This window comes from Chiroxiphia lanceolata, chromosome 1, assembly GCF_009829145.1.
Source record: "Chiroxiphia lanceolata isolate bChiLan1 chromosome 1, bChiLan1.pri, whole genome shotgun sequence".
Lineage (NCBI taxonomy): Eukaryota > Metazoa > Chordata > Aves > Passeriformes > Pipridae > Chiroxiphia > Chiroxiphia lanceolata.
The window spans coordinates 54,472,883-54,490,439 of record NC_045637.1 but is presented as its reverse complement, the minus strand read 5'-3'; the positions used below and the strand labels follow the sequence as shown (position 1 = coordinate 54,490,439).

Sequence of the window (17,557 nt, the reverse complement as noted above, 5' to 3'; positions counted from 1 at the left end):
TGGGTCAATCTTGCTGGAATGGGTAAACTTCTCATGGCTGGTGAGTGCCTGCTCTTGATATGGTGTCTGTAAGGTACAGTCTGTCATGAGGGTGGAATGCTTTCATTCTGCCTGTATGCCCTCTAACCTGTCTGCCAAAAATACAGCAAAATACAAAGACCAAATCATAGAATGGGTCAGGTTGGAAGGGACCACAGTGGGTCGTCTGGTCCAACCTCCCTGCTCAAACATGGTCATCCCAGAGCACATGGCACAGGATTGTGTCCAGACAGTTCTTAAATATCTCCAGTGAGGGACACTCCACAACCTCTCTGGGTAATCTGTTCCAGTGTGAGGTCACTTGCACAGTAAGGAAGTTCTTCCTCAATTTCAGGTGGAACTTCCACCAGTTTCTGCCCGTTGCCTCTTGTCCTATTGCTTGGCACCACTAAGAGGAGCCTGGCTCCATCCTCTTGGCATGCCCTCCCTTTAGATATTTATACCCAAAGGCAAAGCCCAGCAAACAGTAGCAATAGCAAAGTACCACAAACACCAAGGATACAGCCCCCACCTCGTTGGGTAGCAGCATTACCAGGCATGCTCTTTTCTCCTGCCTCGGTGGATGTTACTGGAACAACCTGTACCCGTTGTGCTGGGGGCAGGAGATGCAGCACCTGCTTTTGCAGAGATACATCACTTGGTGTGTGTTGGTGTACAAATATATCCGTGCAGGTCCGTGGTCGGCAGCGTTCTCAATCCCACCCACCCGGTACCTGTTAGTCACAGAAAGTCTCAGGATCATTGAATCTGCTGAGTTGGAAGGGACCCTCAGGATCACCGAACCCACCTCCTGGCCCGGCGCAGGACACCCCAGGAATCCCACCGAGTGAAACTTGGTGACAATTTAAAAGTGACAATTTAAAAGCGACAAGCCGAGACTGCGGTGTTTTTAGGGCGGCTCCAGGGGCAGAGGGTCGCCGCCATTCGCCGGGAAAGAGGGATGGCGCCAGGTATCCCCGGAACCGCGGCGGTCGCTCGGCTATGACGTCCCTGCTCGCAGCATATCCGGCCGGGCCATCCCGGCGGCTCCCGCCTTCCCGGTGTCTCGGCCTTCCTGATGCTTCCCATGGCCCTGCCCGCCGTCCACAGGTGCCTCCAAGTGAGTGCGGCCCTCGGCAGTGCCGCCCCGGCTCCCCGGAGGCCCGTCCCGTCCCGGGCACGGCGCCGGGAGCGGCCAGTTTGCCCTGGGGGCAAAGCTCAGGCTTAGGGCAGAACGCGGGGTCTCGGTGCCTTCTGCGCTTCCTTCTGCTGACACGTAGCATCTCTTTTACTTAATTCCCGCTGGGTTAAGGCAATAGAGTTATAATTTACATCTATATCTATACGCACACACACACGCAATATATATATATATATATTTGCTATAGTATTATATTAATATACACTGTATATATAGAAGTATAATATATTAATATATAACTGTGTTATAGTATAGTTATATATTGCCTTATATAATATATTCTATACAATTATATAATATTCTATATAATTATATAGTATTTTATATATCCTATGCAATAATATGTGCTATATATACTATATATTACTATTCATGGCCGGGCTTCGCGAACAAAGATTTAGGAAGGCTCTATCCGTGTTTGCTACAGGCACGCTGGTGGCTTATGAGGCCAATACGAGATAGACATATCCGATTGCAAAAGGCACAGCAGAAAGACTCCTTAGGTGGTATATTCTGCAAGGCACGATTCTTTCTGCGCTGTCTTTTCTCCTCGAGAGTGATCCTGTGTGCATTCTCAAAGGAAACGGCAGCGTTATAGATGGCATGTCTCCAGGCCTCCCGATTGGAGGCCAGAGTAGACCAGTTATGGTGGTCAATATGGCCAAGGCTGAGATGTTGTTTCAGGGAGTCCTTGTATCTTTTCTTCAGGGCTCTTCTCTTGCGGCAGCTGGTGGCAAGTTCACTGTATGCTATATGCTACATTGCTATATGTAATATAGTAATATGTATTACTACATATAATATAGCAATAACTAATATATTTATATATTTACGTACATTTATATGTTAGTTATTGCTATATATAATATATATATTTCTGTATATATTGTCTGTATGACTGCATACTGCTGGGCGAGGTTCAGCAGTCCGGTAATAACATAAACATGAGCTTAGTTGTGGAGCTGATGTTTATGGTTTAGCACTGTAACTGAAAACTCCGATGTTTTGTCCCTTTGTGATTAATTTTAAATACAAAGCCAGTTCCCTACATTCCTTAATGAGTTATGAACATATATTAGAAACCTTTAATATGCGTGTTAAAGAAGGTTTGTTTTAGTCAAATTTTCATAAAATTTGAACCCAATTGTTTTTCCTGCTGTTTTCCTTTATATGTTTGTATAGTTTAAGATAAATGTAGTTAGTTTAAGATAAATGTAGTAAAGCTTTTGGGAGAGAATTTTAATGTTATCAGCCTACTACATACCTGATCTAAAAATGTTTCTTGATTTTTATTTTTTTTAAATTCTCTTCCTTTTCAGCTCAGTGATGAAAATGAACAGTTAGTCAAGAAGGTGAAAAGACTACACATAAAAAATAAGGAGCTAGAAAAGAATCTGGGTCAGATCCAAGAAAAGTTGCATCTGCAGCAGTTAATGCATGACTGTGGCACAAGCAGAGAGTAAGAAGTGTCAAATGTTTCTTTTTGCATCAAAAGAAGTGCAACATTTCAGGACTTTTACCTTCATGTTTTCAGATGAACTAAGCCTTATCTAGTGCACATATTTTGAGGGGCCATCTGTGACCAGGATGGTGGAGGTAGAAGATGCTTGAGGCATGTAAAGGAACAAATGCTGTCTGGGGCAACTTGTACAGAATTCATTATTGTAGTGAAAAAACAGTTTTAATATCAACAAGTAATACACCTGCTTAGCCAACGTACTCTCTGTCTAACTGCAAAGAGTTATACATTTATTTTTCCACCAAACAGTAGTAAGATAGTTAAATTGCATCAATGCCATTTAAAAGATTTAGAAACCGAGACCTTTGGACCTGGAAAACTGTAGTGCCAGTGTTTTGGATAGTGTCCTGCCAGGATTTAAGTAGTGGTCTGCAAAAATCGTCAAAGTTTAAATTTTGGTGTGTTTATGATCCTCTACTGTAAAATCAAACTGCAAAGTAACTTGGCTTTTTTTCAGCTGTTTTGTTTGATCCAATTGAATTGTAAAATCTAATTTTATTAAGCTGTTGTTTTTCTTTCAATTAAGTGTTCAGGTTCAAACAGAAACCCATTTATGGCGTAAGGGTGGAGACAGCAAGGATTTTGTTCTAGAGTGTGACAGTGTCAGGTGAGTTCTTGGAAGCTGCTTCTTCACAGTAGTAAATATTCTTCTCTGTAGGGTAGAATATGTTGTTCATGGTTAAGTCAGTGAAATTTATAACTTATGGAGGTGAGGTGACTTTCAGCCTTTGAAACAGTGGAAAATCATTTGCATTTTAAAAGGATTTACAAAACCTTAGATTAAACTTGAAAATGGCACTAAAGAAAGAACAAAATGGATTTCTTTCTCAAATCTTTAATTGAGAAAAATTTAATGAGCCAGGAAACTCCTTTATGTGTGTGTAGATTTTTTTTTAAGATTTTGTTGATTTTTTTTAGCCACCTTCTATTTTGTGGCAGCTTTCTTAACTCATTTTATATAGCTCAGTTTTATGTGTATATAAAATTTATAGGCTGATACTGTTTTCAAAGTAAGCCAGAGAAGTGATTTTACTCTTCAGTCTAATTAATTCTAGAGTTGAGCCACTACTTATTGTAGTTTGCCAATTAATGCTAGAATGAAACTCTTGTAACTGCTTTTCTGATGCAAAGATGCATTTTTTATTTGATAAAATATACATTGAAATATTTTAATAACTAGGAAAGTGACATAAAATATTGTTCCATTCTTCTGTGATTTGACTGTAAAACAAGCTGCTCCATCTCTTCTGAGGCTACTTTTTGTTCACTTACATAAATGGGCTGTGGATCTTACACAGACTGAGGCAGTCCCTACGGCTTTTTGGCCAAGTGCCCTGTTTTTAATCTTTCCTTTAGGTGTCTTTAGAACGCCCTTTTAAAAATTTGTTTTGTTTTGTTTTGTTTTGGGTTTTTTTTTGGTGTATTTTTATTTTGTTAAATACCTTTTCAGTGTACCAGACTCTCTTTGCAAACTACATAGGAAGGCTGGGTGACTGGCTCTGGCCTGGAATTGAGTACCTAGATGCTTATGGGGAAGAAGTCCAAGTTAGTCTTTGAATCAAGTGCTATATTAGGATGCAGTTAACCTGACATACCTTTTTTTTTCTAGCATCTGTGTTTGTATGTTGTTTTACAAAGCTGTGCTGTACTACAGTCTAGCTCATCCTGTTTGTAGTGCGCAGTCATGACTTAGTATGAATTACTAGAAAAAAATAGGAAAAATGTAGTCAGTTATGTTCTGGCCCTCATATATGGAAACTGAATGCTATATAATATGGCAGGAAATTAGTGTAGCAGAAGTCTATGCAAGATAATATCAAAGAGAAAGGTAAGATCCCAAATCTGTTTATTTTACATTGATTTTTGCCCACTCACTCATTTTCTCATCGATTTCACTCACTCGTATCCTCACAGCTACACACTTGGAAGCAATGAGATGTTTTGTGCAACACAGAGAGCTGGGGACTCTGCCTCATGTGTCCTCATTATGGGTTCTTCATTGGTGGCAAGAAACTAGTTTCTGGACAAATGTTTTAAAATCCTTTAGGAGTGTCCTTGTGCTATTCCTGTTGTTCTAACAGGGAGAGGAATTATATATGTGACGCTGCAGTCATTGCCACCCTCCTGTTGCTGTTGTATAGGTCTTGCATCAAAGAGTCATTTTCACTGAGGTTTAATCAGAATGTGGCCATGTGTGCTGGACAAAACAGGGTCTTCAGTCTGGCTGAGTGAAAGGGATTCTTTGCCATCCATACAGACCATTCTTTTAACTTGCTTATTGTTATTTTCTGGTGCTTTCTCTTTCCGTGTTGACAGTCTCACTTCATTCAAGCCCATCTTAAATATTTCTGTTACAAGTCTCTGCAGTGCAGCTACAGCCCAAGTGATCTCTGTGAGGTGTCTCTAATACCTTTGCCATAAGGGATGCATGTTTTTTGGCTTTTGTGTTTTACTGCAATTTATGCATTTCTTCTGTTTTAGACTGCTTCATATGTATAATGAGCTACAGAAACGTTACGTTAGAGAAAGCAAAAAAAACAAGGAGCAAAGTGAAGCAATTAAAAATCTCACTGTAAGTAGAATTTGTAGGAGGTGGTATCAAATAGCCAAACGTAAGCTTTTAGGGAGACTGGAAAGTGTTTCTTGCGTTTGTGAAATGAGATCATGCTTTTCCTGTTATACTTATTTTTGTTTCTCATGACGTTGAGATAATGGAGAGTAGCCTGTAGTTCCCTTTGAAAATGAACTTTTGCCTCTGGTAGCAGAAAGCTGTCTCCCCTTTCCTTGCTTTTTTTTTACTCATCTCCCTACCTGTCCTTCCGATTGTATGTACATCTTTTGACCTGCCTTGCCCTGATATTTTTCTATGTGTGTCAAGAGCTGATTTATTTCAGAAATTCAGCAGTAGCAAACCAAATGGAGGCAAATAGTCTTCTTTCAGGTAGCAAGACCTGTGGGCTTGCTGTGCAAAGAGACTAACATCATAACTGAAGAGAAGGTAGAGTTGCGTGACCAGGAGTGGTTCTAGTGGTTCAAGTGGGTATTGCCTCTTTGGGCAATTGATCAAGCATTGCAGGTGACCAGTCTCATTTCCTCATTTGTGCTTTATTTGTTTGTGAATTAGTATTCATTATAATTTGGATGATAGGTACTTTTTCTTAGAAGTTGGGAATTGCTGCCATGAAGGTATGCTTTGCTGTGAGGGAAGGTTTAGTATCTTTGTGCATTTATATTGTTCTGGAACAGGTTGCCCAGAGAAGTTGTGGATGCCCTCCCCCACAGAAGTGTTTTCAAAGCCAGTTTAGATGGGGCTTTGAGCACCCTGGTCTAGTGGAAGGGGTCTCTGCCCGTGGCAGGGGGGTTGGAACTAGATGGTCTTTAAGGTCCCTTCCCATCCAAACCATTCTGTGGTTCCATGATTGTCTTGCAAGCATGTGCTCGCAGATTTTTTTAAAACACTTGATGTGTGCAAAGCTTCACTTACTGTGAAGCTTTTTCTTTTTTCTCCTTTCAGACCCTTTGGATGAATGTAGTTTTAAGTCAGCAAATGAAAGCTCTAGGTTTGTATTCAGAATGTGTTTTCAGTGGTATTCAGTTGAACTGTGTTTTTTCTGTGCATTTTAAAAAATTTTTCTCAACAGATTAAAATTCATGAGCTAGAGCATAATCTTCAAGAGCAGAGGCAAAGAATTGAACAGCTGGAATGTAAAAAGGTTTCTTGGAAAACTAGTGCTGTTTCTGGAAAAAGAAGTCGAACCTCAGAGGGAGGAATAACTTCTCACAGGGACATTTCTGAAGAGAAGGAATCCTGTTGCAGTAAATATTTAGGTAATGGTGCCCTTAATTCTGATCATGTTCCTTCCAGTATGCCCATCAGAGAGAATGCATTTCATTTGACCTTGAGGCCATTCTTCTACTTTAACCAGCATTAGCTAAAATGTTCTTTTCATTTTTGAAAACCTGTTATGTAAAAATGGCATCTCGTAGTCTAGGATTCAGCCTTGCATTTGTTTGTGTTTAAATGTTTGCTGTTTTTCTGGAATTGGTAGGTTGATAAAATCATGGGTAGGAGTGTGTGGCTGTATTTAGAGCTATTTATTCTTTATTCTGGTAAGATGTACATATGCAGATCTCTTAGTAATAATGTTTACTGCACCATTCTTTGGTTTTCAGACACTGATATATAAAATAACCTGGGTTTAGCCCTAAAATGTTGGACAAACCTAGGCAATACTGATTTCAGCATGTTCTTCCTCACAAGTAAATCCACAGGTTAAGGTGCAATCCTGTTCTACGTCAAAGCATAGAAAAGAGGTGGAAGAGATCTTATAATGTAGGCATAATTTTCAGGAAATGTGCGGTCAGCAAGGGCTGATGTGACCCTCTTGTAAGTCAGAAAAAGGTAATTGAAGCATGTGATGTATGTTTTGTGGATTTTAAAGTAAAATAATCCTCCATTCTAAGAATCTGACAGATTCAGATTATCCAGTTGGCAAATCCTGCTGTCTTTCATAGTACTTGGGTATGTTCTGGGCCAGTTCTTAAGAATAAATCACTTTATGAAAAAGATACTTTAATTTTCTAATATCACAAAAGGTAGGCAGCTCTTTAGCTGTCGTATGATTCATGTGAGTGGGAGGTTGACTGTATTGGTTGAAGTGCACATTTTTTTATTTGAATGTAGAGCTATTGTTGAAGGAGATTAAAAAGCTGAAGAAAGAAAATGGAAAGTTGTCTGCAGAAAAGAGAGCACTAAAAAATGAATTAGCTGGATTAGACAAGGTAATTTATTTTAAGACAAGTTTAACAGGAGGTGATTTTTGAAAAACTAACTTTTCTGCCTGAACCAAAACATCTTTAGGCTGAACATATGTTGTTATCAAGCCAAATACATAAAAAATCAGTGTATAGCATTCTGAGAGAGATGGAAATGAATGGCTCCTTGAAACATTCATGTCCTACGGTGCTGCTTGGCTAAGGAAGAGGAGTAATGCAATTTTAATTTTATGGTTTTGGCTTTATTTTTGGTTTTAATCCATAGCTGTGGAATTTTTGTTTTTTTAATGTTTGGGCTATTTGAATTCCTTTATGAAAGATTATTTGCCTCAGCTTGTTTTGACATTGCTTGTTTTGACATTAAAATTGTAACTGCTGGTACAGTCTTAATTTCTTCCAACAGGTACTTGCAGAGAGAATAAAAATAGGTTTTTGACTGATCACTTTTATTGCTTCATAATTTCAGTGAAAAGAAAGCTATTTTCTCCTGAACATATCAAATTTATGCTTCTGACAGAACTCCAAGCTTGGGGAGGGCAGAGGCTTTGAAGTTTCTGTGATAGATCGATAGGTGTAGAAAGTGAAAGTGCAAAAATTTGGTGATTCCTGAAATAATGTAAGAAGACGAAGAGATCTTATCTAACTATAGAGGGCTCTGTTTAATGTGCTGACATAAGATTTTATTTTCAGCAACAGACTTGTTTAAACTGTTTTTTGCTTATTTCTCGGGTCTTGTATTGGATTTTTTTTTTTTTTTTTAGAATCTGTTTTCTTACCTTGCAGTCCTTTCTCACAAACTAAATAACTTTAAGCTAGCTTTCATTAAGGGGTAGCAGTAAAAGATGATGGTAGTTTATTGGGTGTGAAGGTGGTAGAACACTGAGCCAGGGTGAATTCTAGATCCCCATGTTTGGGAGTTAGGGACAACTTGGGGCTTAAAGTTTCATCTTCCAGAAGAGAAATACGTAGATCTGGGGTCATAACTTTTTATCAGTGACCCTTTTTTAGGTAGTTTTAAGTCACTGTATGTTATTTAAGATGTATGTAGCTATTAATTAAAAAAAGAAGAATAGGCAGGAGAAAATGTCAAATACCGATGGATGTAGGTAGATACATTGTTACTTTGGTAGATAGGAGTTTTCAAGGTTGGTGAAATGAAGACTTCAGTAATTACACTCCACTTTCTGTCCATATACTTCCCTGCAATTTCTGACTTCACTTACAAAGAGTCAGAATTGCTCAACAGACTTGAGTTGCAGGAGCTGAACAAAACATTGTTCCATATATGAAGATTATTTCTATGAATCTGAGTTTGTCTTGTATTTGAATTAAGTCTAACTAGAACTACGTGCTCAGTTATCCATTCTGGGATAGTATAATTGCAAAAGGATCAATATGAGGAAGTGACACAGCCTGACATTAAATAAGCTGGAGCACCTCTCCTGTGAAGACAAACTGAGAGAGTTGGGGTTGTTAAGCCTGGATAAGAGAAGGCTCTGGGGAGACCTCATAGCACCTTCCAGTACCTAAAGGGGGCCTGCAAGAAAACAGGAGAGGGACTTTTCACAAGGGCATGTAGTGGCAGGACAAGGGGCAATGGCTTTAAACTGAAATAGAGTGTGTTTAGATGAGATATTAGGAAGAAATTCTTTGCTGTGAGGGTGGTGAGGCACTGGAACATGTTGCCCAGAGAAGCTGTAGATGTTCCATCCCTGGGACTGTTCAAGTCCAGGTTGGCTGGGGGCCTGAGCAACCTGATCTAGTGGAACGTGTCCTGCCCATGGCAGGGGGGCTATAACTAGGTGATCTTTGTCTCTTCCAACCCAAACCATTCTATGATTCCATGTTCAACAGAACTTTTTTTCTGTGGATTTCATATTGGCCTGTCTCTTTATGTTCTGTGTAGCCTTACATATTGCTCTTTTCCCCTCCTTTGTTGTCACTTGCTTTTATCTGAGCCAGTTGAACCTGTTGGATAGTGTTTTAGGCTATGTCAAGTTTAATGCATCATAAATCTTATCCTTTTGAATATGAAAATCAAACTTTTTAACATACTGTAGTGAGAAATAATAGATCCTAATCTGAAATAGGACATTCATTAACACAACGTAGTTGTACTTGAAGTTCTGGGTAGGTACTAGGAATTTACAAAGTTAAGGTCTAACAAGATTTTACATCTTTCTAGATCTAAATATGGTATCCATTTTTCCATCTTAAGCTCTTCAGTGTTGTCTTCTTCAAATACTAACTTCTTGTTCCTTAGTATACTCTCCTCATCTCTCTCCTTGCTCATTTGTCCGTATTCATAGCCTTGCAACTTTTGGATTCTTGAAGTTAATGGTGTGCTCTCTGCTACTGTCTGATTTTGAGAGGTGTAGTTGTGTTTTTGCACAGAGGACTGTGACACTATTCCCTTGTCATTCTGGACTGTCATTTTGTAGCTGCCTGATAAGTCAACATTTTTTCCCTTTTTTTTTAATTAGTCTTTCCTATTATCAGTCTGTACTCCAGGCTCTAACATAACTTGAATTCTGCTTGCATTGTGTGTTCGGGGCAGAGTTTTACATTGTTACCTGAGGTTATAGTTAATTGCTGTATTTCACCATAGCTGTGTTTGCATAATGCAATCATATGTTAATAAAAATATGGAGGGTGTCTTTGAACTTTTGAGGAACTGAAATGCTGACTAGCTCCTATTGAGAATGTCTTTGAAAGAAAGTTTAAGGTGAATATTTTTTGATTTTCCTAGGAATTTTTTGAAGAGGTAGAAGATCTAAAGCATGCTGTACAGGAATGTCTGAAACTGAACTATGAGTATGAAAAGTGCTTGAAACAAATAAGTGTAATGTATGGGCTTCCTTTTACAGCACATTTGTAACTACTGGTTAATTTAATGGCAAGTAGAGTTTCCACTTTTTTTTTATACTTACTGCAACATTTAAACCTACCATGGCTTAAGTGGTACCTCATTTTGATAATGTTATGGATTCATTAATATGATCCTAACAAGCTTCTCTGAAATGTTTTTGTATTTTGTGCCTTTGATTTTTTGTTTATATGGTTTTTAAATAAACTGTGGTCTGTATAACTTCAACTAAGTTTCAAAGCCTTCTCTTTCACACTTATGAAATACATTCATTGTAGGAGTGATTGTGGGTGTTTATGGGAATATGACAAAATCTTTGAATTTCCCAATTTATCCTTTTCTGTAAGCTAAATCAAATTAGATGTGCAGATTTGGCAGTCTTTGTGAATTTTAACACTAAGGATGTGCTAATGCAGACAAAAATTAATTTTATCATTAAATCATTGCAAAGAGGTTTCTTAAAAGAAAAATGCTAAATCTCTCCTTGGAATTTTTCTTTAATCACAAAAGTAAGTTAAAATATGTGGATGAAGGAAGGATTTAGGGTTCAGAATTGGAAAGAAAGAGTGTATTCAGAAGGATGGGTCAGAAAGTTGTTTTGCAGCGTCAAAAGAAGAATTCATCAGAAGCTCTTATTTGATTGAAGAGTGAGGTACTTGAAGAGCTCTGGTATTTGAAGAGCTAAAAAGGAGAGTGGAGTACAGAGAGTCACAGTTCACAAGGCAAAAATACCGCGTTCAGAGCTTGGCATGAAAAGAGACAACTCCCAGTTGCAAGTTAGCTTGCAGAACTTTGTGAGATTTTGAACCTGAACTTGTTTGTAACTACATTTCACAAAAGTTTAACATAGTTACATTATAGAACTGTATTTTTCTGAAAGTTTTCTGAAATCTGTAGCTTTGTGGCATTGCGATGGAAGAATTAAGTGAAAACTATCATAAGGCTACAAAAACTAAGCTTGCTTATAACCTAATACAGCTTTTTCAGCTTCATAAAAATATGAGGGGTAGGACTAGGAGTAGGATTAAGATTCTTGTATCCAACTTGGTTTGTTAGGACAGTTTTATGTAGTTGTAAATTAATAAAGAAATTTACCTCAAAGCATATGATATGTTCAGAGTTACATATTGACTAAGTGACAGAGAAGGTAACTCCTTGCTTCCTGCTCTGGCTATAGAGCATTGTGTTCCCTTGTTTCATTCTCGGCTTACTTGTAAATTAAAGCTGGATAATGTTCTGAACTGAGATGGAAAAGGGAAAGAAAAGAGGTGTGATGGAAGTCTGCATTTGCAGTAAACTTGATGGAAGAAAAGAAGAAGAATAGCATGTATAGTGGAAGAATTATAAGTGCAAAAATGTTTCTAACTTGTTAATAAGCAAAATAGACATGAATGCTGGAGAAGGAATCGGTGCTAATCACTGGAGCATTTTTCCCCGCAGTTTTGTGGTATAAAGTTATACTTCTAGCATGTTTAAACTTTGGTCCTGTTGTTAAATTAATCAGTAATAGCCCTTGTCCACAGGCTGATTTTTAAATGTCATGCAGAATCGTTCTTCAAACATGTCGATGAGGAAAAGTTCAGGGTCTCCGCTGCCGAAAGAATGTATACATTGACTGCATAAAAAATCGTTGTGACTAGCAGAATTTTACTGTTTGCCAGCTACTGAAGATCAGAATATTTTTCATTATACAGTTCTCTGCCCAAACAATTGAAGGTAATTAATATGGTGAAAATACTGTATTAATCACCTTTGTGATGAACTTTTGAAACTTTTAAAACTCATTTTCGCATCAGGCCACTCACATACATTTAGAACGAGAAACAGTGAGAAATCCTGCAGTCTTTTCTCATAACTAAGGTCCTCAAGCTCTAGGAAACCAGATTCTAGTCTAATCTTAACAATGAGCCATGTAAGGGGGAGGAGTAGCAACGCACTGTTGCAGTGACAGGCAGAACCACAGCTCCATCTTGCAGTGTGTGTGCAGCCTGACAGCATCACTTTTGGCCTCACTGTCACGGGTGAGAGGCTGTGGCTCTCCGCTCCTTGGGTCCCCGGATGTGAGGTTCAGATCCCTGCTGCATGTGCTTGGTTTCCAAGTAAACCACATTCCCTGGGATGCGTGGAGCTGTCCAGCCACATTCATGGGCTGGCAGGTGGCAGAGCGAGGTGGGCAGGATTTCTCTCAACCAGTAGTAGCAGTTGCCTTTCAGCTCGTTCTGCATCACTGACTTTCTATGATTTTTTTTTTTTTTTAAATTTCCCTTTCTGTTTTTTCTTTTGCTATCAGGAACGCTGGAAATGTAGGGTGCAGACGGGAGACCTCTGGCATCTTCCACATGTGTGGCACAACTCCCAGAATAGTAACGATTACCAGCAGAAATGATGGGAGAGGGAGCATATGTGGAAATAACCGGCTCTGTGGCTTTGATTGTGGCAGTTGCTGCTTGTGACTTTTGAAAATGCAGTTTTGCCTTGAAGATATTTTTATTTTCTACTAATTGCAGGGGTTTTTTTTCCTTGCATTTGATGGGATCATTTTGCTCTTGAAGATGTGATTTTTTTTTTTCTTTTGGGCGTGCTTAATACAAGTTAAACAACTTACTGGCAATTTCTGTTCAGATTAGTACTGTTTTTGTTGGAAGAGGAGACTGTCTAGGACTACCAAAGTCTACTTCCAAATTCTGGGGTAGGTGCCGTTTGTGCAGGATAAACCATATAAATTTGTGTGTTTAGTTAAGAATTTACCTGTCTTTTGTCCTTGTTGCTGTGTCGGGTAACAGATACTTCTGCTTTAATCTTGCTTTGGTGTGAGATGTACAGACAAGGTCTTTTTGATTTTGATTGCTAGTTAAAGTGCAGATGAGATGAATGTTAAACAAGTTAATCATGCTTTATGTGTAGTTCCACTGTATTGTGGAATTGTGACGTCTGACCGATGGCTTTCTCCAGCTAAATCAAGTTTAGATAGAACTGAATTGCATGCAATTAAGTATTAGTCATGCTAATGTTAGATAATGCATATTAGAAATATTTCATGATGCAGTCTAATGATTTTTTTTTTCTTGAATAAGTACTTGAATAGTGCTGATATGGGAAGCTTGTGTTTGAAAATAAGTGGCTATTACCAAACAGAGGTTTTGGTAGGAAAAATAGTGTAATAATCATATGTCAGTTTTCAGTTTCCATGAGACATAAATCAAACGGGCAAGTGCATGGGACAGTTAAGCAATTTAACTTTATTCTGTATTCTATATACAGCTGAGGCCAGAATTTTAGAAAGATCCAGTTTTGTGTGGCTCTGTAATTTCGTCCTAATGTGCCTAACACTTCAGGTCTTAAGAGTCAAAGGCACTGAATATTCACAGTTTTAATCAAGATTTAGTCAATTCAAATGCACATGGGCTGCTAGTCACTGAGTCCTGAGTCCAGTAATTGCTAACATCCTGTACATTAGTACATTAGTACTATGTTAGGATTTTTCTATTGCAGAAAGCAAAATTGCAGTCCCATTCTTGGGTGGGTGACAAGATTTTGTGGTTTTCTCTAGAATTTTGTCCATGGGCATGTGAAGTAACGTCTTTATAGTTCTCCTGGTAAACTGTGCCACAGTTTACCTTTAAAGAGTGGGGTTTTCAGACACCCAGTGCTGTTCAGAGTGAGACCCGAGAGGCTGCACGTGGAAGCTGAGTGATTTTACTGGAAGTAAGGGTTGTATCTCTGTTCTCTCAGGTGGGACATTTGTTTCCTGTAGGCACTTCCACTGGAAAAGTGTGTTTATGTCAAGGACTGTAGAAGAAAGAGAACGGTGAAAGGGGGCATTTCTTCCTTACACTAGGAATAATGAGCTCCTTTTAAATGCTTGTAGACAAGTGAAACAATCAATAAGCCCTGTTACAGCTGTGGCTTATTGGAGTGAAGACATTTGTTTTGGATTAGCCTTTAACAGGGCAGAAAAAAAATTCTGTAGTTTCAAAAGTTACCTGCTTGGGTTACAAGCTATGCAAGGTGCAAGAAAGCAATAAATACAGTTACCTTACCAATTTAGGTTCATTTACACACGTTTCTCTATAGCTGTAGTGCAGTTTCTGTTTCTGAGGCTTAGGTTTTTTCTTGTTTTCCTCTTGTTAGAAACAAAGCATTGTTAGCGAGATAGCCGCGTATCTGTGCCTGTGTTCCTGAAAAGCTCCTGTAAACTTGTTCTGGGATACTCAATTGCTTTTTGTTGTTGGAGATTGTAACAAGAAGACATATTAGAAGTGCTAATGGAATTAATTTGGTGTAGTCATCTTATGTACTTGTGCCAGAAGGTGCCCTCCAGGAGTTGTTTAGGGTGGAGAAAAGGAGGCTGAGGGGAGACCTTATTGCCCTCTGTAACTACCTGAAAGGAAGTGGTAGCCAGGTGGATGTTGGTCTCTTCTACCAAATAAAAAGTGATAGGACAAGAGGAAACAGCCTCATGTCCAGTTAGGGGAGGTTTAGATTTGACATCAGGAAAAATTTCTTCACTGAAAGAGTTGTCCAGTATTGGAACAGGCTGCCCAAGGAAGTGATTGAGTCACCATCCCTGGAGGTATTTAAAGGATGTGTGGATGTGGCACCTAGGGACATGGTTTAGTGAGGGACTTGACAGTGCTGGGTTAAGGGTCGGACTCAGTTTTAGAATTCTTTTGAACCTAAATGATTCTATATGGATTTTTTTTTTGTTGTTTTTGCTGCTGCTGTTCAAGCTAAGCTGTGTCGTTACCTATCTTTGACCCCTACTCACAGTGTTTTCACTGTATAGTTCTAAAAAAGGCATCATATACCAAGATCCTGGCTGGCTTTAAACTGGTTTCCTTGGTCCTGGTAGGAGAGAGTGCAGTTCTGTGCTCAGTGGCATGGCTGTCTGTGTATCAGAAGGAGAAGACCAACTTTGTTTTTTAGGTCAGTTACACATTCCCAAATCTTTCAGGGTGACAAGAAGCTAACACTGTAGGCCTTGCATGGTAGTTTTCCACGGGGAATACTGACTTAATGAATATTTTATTTTGTATTTTCTCCACAGGGATTTTGTACTCACAAAACACCCAATGTGATCCTTTGACTACTCCTAGCTGTTTTCATCCAAGAGAGGAGAACTGAGCCGTTGAATCTTATGCTGGTGCTGCAATGCTGAGCTATAGCTCGACTACTGTGAAGAATCTTCCTCTGAAGAAGAGGCTCTGTTTTCTGCTGAAACTCGTGGGCTTTGTCACCTCAGTGTTCATATTTTGTGAATTTTTAATTTATTATGTGGTGATTTTTCAATGCTGCTGGCCAGAAGTGAAAGGTGGAGCTCCCATGGGTGAAAAAGAGACTTCAGCTTCAGTCCTAAAGGCCATGATTTTAGCTGATACTCACCTACTTGGTGAAATCAAAGGACATTGGTTTGATAAACTAAGAAGGTAATTATTAATTTTTTTTAATAACCTCTATCCTAGTTTTAGTATTTTTAATAGTAGCTAATGAGATAGTAATTCACTGTTCAAATTAATTGCTGTTTAATGGAATTGTAATGAAAAAAATAAACAAGCTGGCATGACTTCTTGCATGTCCTGTTTGTATTGTGGTAGAATTACCGACCAGGTAAGATGCACTTACTGTACTTAAAGCTGATTTCTAAGTATTTAATTTGAATTTGGTATTATATTTTCATATTTCAGTGTGTGGAAGTCATTTTCCCTTTCCTGTTGCCAGGCTGTGTCTGTGTATTCAGAGTTGAGGATCCAGAGGTTAGGCAGTGATGACTGGCTCTGTATTTTCCTTTCAGGGAATGGCAGATGGAGAGATCTTTCCAAACTGCCTTATGGTTACTGCAGCCAGATATTGTTTTTATTCTGGGAGATATCTTTGATGAAGGCAAATGGAGCTCACCTCAGGTATGACATCATCAGCTCTCTTATTTCAAAAAATGAGGATTTCTTGAAGGAAATGGATGACAGAAGAAAGCAGACTAGGTATGCAAGGCTTTGGTTTTTTTTGCTACAGTTGTCCTGTTGTTGGTAGAAGTTTCTAGTTTTTTAGATATGAGTTCATTTTTGGTAGTATCGTGACAATTTTGCCCCTCATATAAAACTTACAAAATGTTAACATCTCAGTGTGTGCTTCTGTATTACATTGTTGTGATGGGCTGACCCTGGCTGGATGCCAGGTGCCCACCAAAGCTGCTCTATCACTCCCCTCCTCAGCTGAACAGGGGAGAGAAAATACAAGAAAGACTCATGGGTCAAGGTAAGGATAGGGAGAGACCACTCAACAACTACCCTCATGGGCAAAAGAGACCTGGGGAAAAATAATTTATTGCCAGTCAAATCAGAGTAGGGTACTGAGAAAATAATTCCAAATCTTAAAACACCTTCCCTCCATCCCTTCTTCCTGGGCTCAATGACATTCTCAGTTCTCTACCTCATCCATCCAGCAGCGCAGGAGGATGGAGAATGGGGGTTGCAGTCAGTTCATCACATGCTGTCTCTGCTGCTCCTTCCTCCTCAGGAGGACTCCTCACACTCTTCCCCTGTTCAGTGTGGTGTCTCTCCCATGGGAGACAGTCCACCAACTTCTCCAATGTGAGCCCCTTTCACAGGCTGCAGTTATTCAAGAGCAGACTGCTCCAGTGTGGGTCCCCTGCAGGGTCACAAGTCCTACCAGCAAACCTGCTCCAGCATTAGGTCCTCTCACCACAGATTTTGCCAGGACACTGCTCCGGCATGGGCTTCCCATGGGGTTACAGCCTCCTCAGGTATCCACCTGCTCCAGCCTGGGGTCATCCATGGGCTGCAGGTGGATCTCTGCTCCTCTGTGGACCTCCATGGGCTGCAGGAGGCCAGGCTGCTTCACCATGGTCTGCACCATAGGGGAATCTCAGCTCCGGTGCCTGGAGCACCTCCTCCTCCTCCTCCTTCTTCAGTGACCTTGGTGCCTGCAGGGCTGTTGTTCACATACTCTCACTCCTCTCTGGCTGCAATTGCACAGGTTTTTTTCTGCCTTCCTTACTGTTATCCCAGAGGTGTTGCCACTGTTGCTGATGGGCTCAGCCTTGGCCACTGGCAGCTCCATCCTGGAGCCGGCTGGCATTGGCTCTGTCAGACACAGGGGAAGCTTCTGACAGCTTCCCAGAGAAGCCACCCCTGTAGCCCCCCAGTAACAAAACCTTGCT

General features: G+C 39.7%; 2 protein-coding genes across 5 annotated transcripts in view; both read left to right on the top strand.

The window, feature by feature from the left end:
• MPPE1 (metallophosphoesterase 1) overlaps window positions 1-17,557 on the top strand; it is a 33,486-nt gene that overhangs the window by 7,507 nt on the left and 8,422 nt on the right. Inside the window, exons 1-4 of one of the 3 annotated variants that reach the window (XM_032713596.1) lie at window positions 12,657-13,069; window positions 13,931-14,085; window positions 15,428-15,806; window positions 16,172-16,280. In XM_032713596.1, the coding sequence (XP_032569487.1) occupies window positions 15,532-15,806; window positions 16,172-16,280 (384 nt within the window). In that variant the 5' untranslated portion in view covers window positions 12,657-13,069; window positions 13,931-14,085; window positions 15,428-15,531. The other 2 variants (XM_032713605.1, XM_032713615.1) reach the window with 2 other exon arrangements.
• LOC116800068 (centrosomal protein of 290 kDa-like) lies at window positions 1,022-10,743 on the top strand. 2 transcript variants are annotated; one of them, XM_032713638.1, is made up of 7 exons: window positions 1,022-1,138; window positions 2,539-2,678; window positions 3,265-3,345; window positions 5,220-5,310; window positions 6,380-6,566; window positions 7,423-7,520; window positions 10,264-10,743. In XM_032713638.1, the coding sequence occupies exons 1-7, from the start codon at window positions 1,097-1,099 to the stop codon at window positions 10,390-10,392; spliced, it is 768 nt and encodes a 255-aa protein (XP_032569529.1). In that variant the 5' UTR covers window positions 1,022-1,096; the 3' UTR covers window positions 10,393-10,743. The 2 variants fall into 2 exon arrangements, with proteins under 2 accessions (XP_032569529.1, XP_032569536.1); XM_032713645.1 differs by lacking the exon at window positions 7,423-7,520 and having other exon boundaries at window positions 10,264-10,382.

Excerpts from the sequence above, each read along its gene's own strand:
- LOC116800068 (XM_032713638.1), top strand. The coding sequence starts at position 1,097 with ATGCTTCCCATGGCCCTGCCCGCCGTCCACAGGTGCCTCCAA. Across the intron at positions 2,679-3,264 it reads GACTGTGGCACAAGCAGAGA|TGTTCAGGTTCAAACAGAAA; the intron begins GTAAGAAGTGTC and ends CTTTCAATTAAG. Across the intron at positions 3,346-5,219 it reads CTAGAGTGTGACAGTGTCAG|ACTGCTTCATATGTATAATG; the intron begins GTGAGTTCTTGG and ends CTTCTGTTTTAG.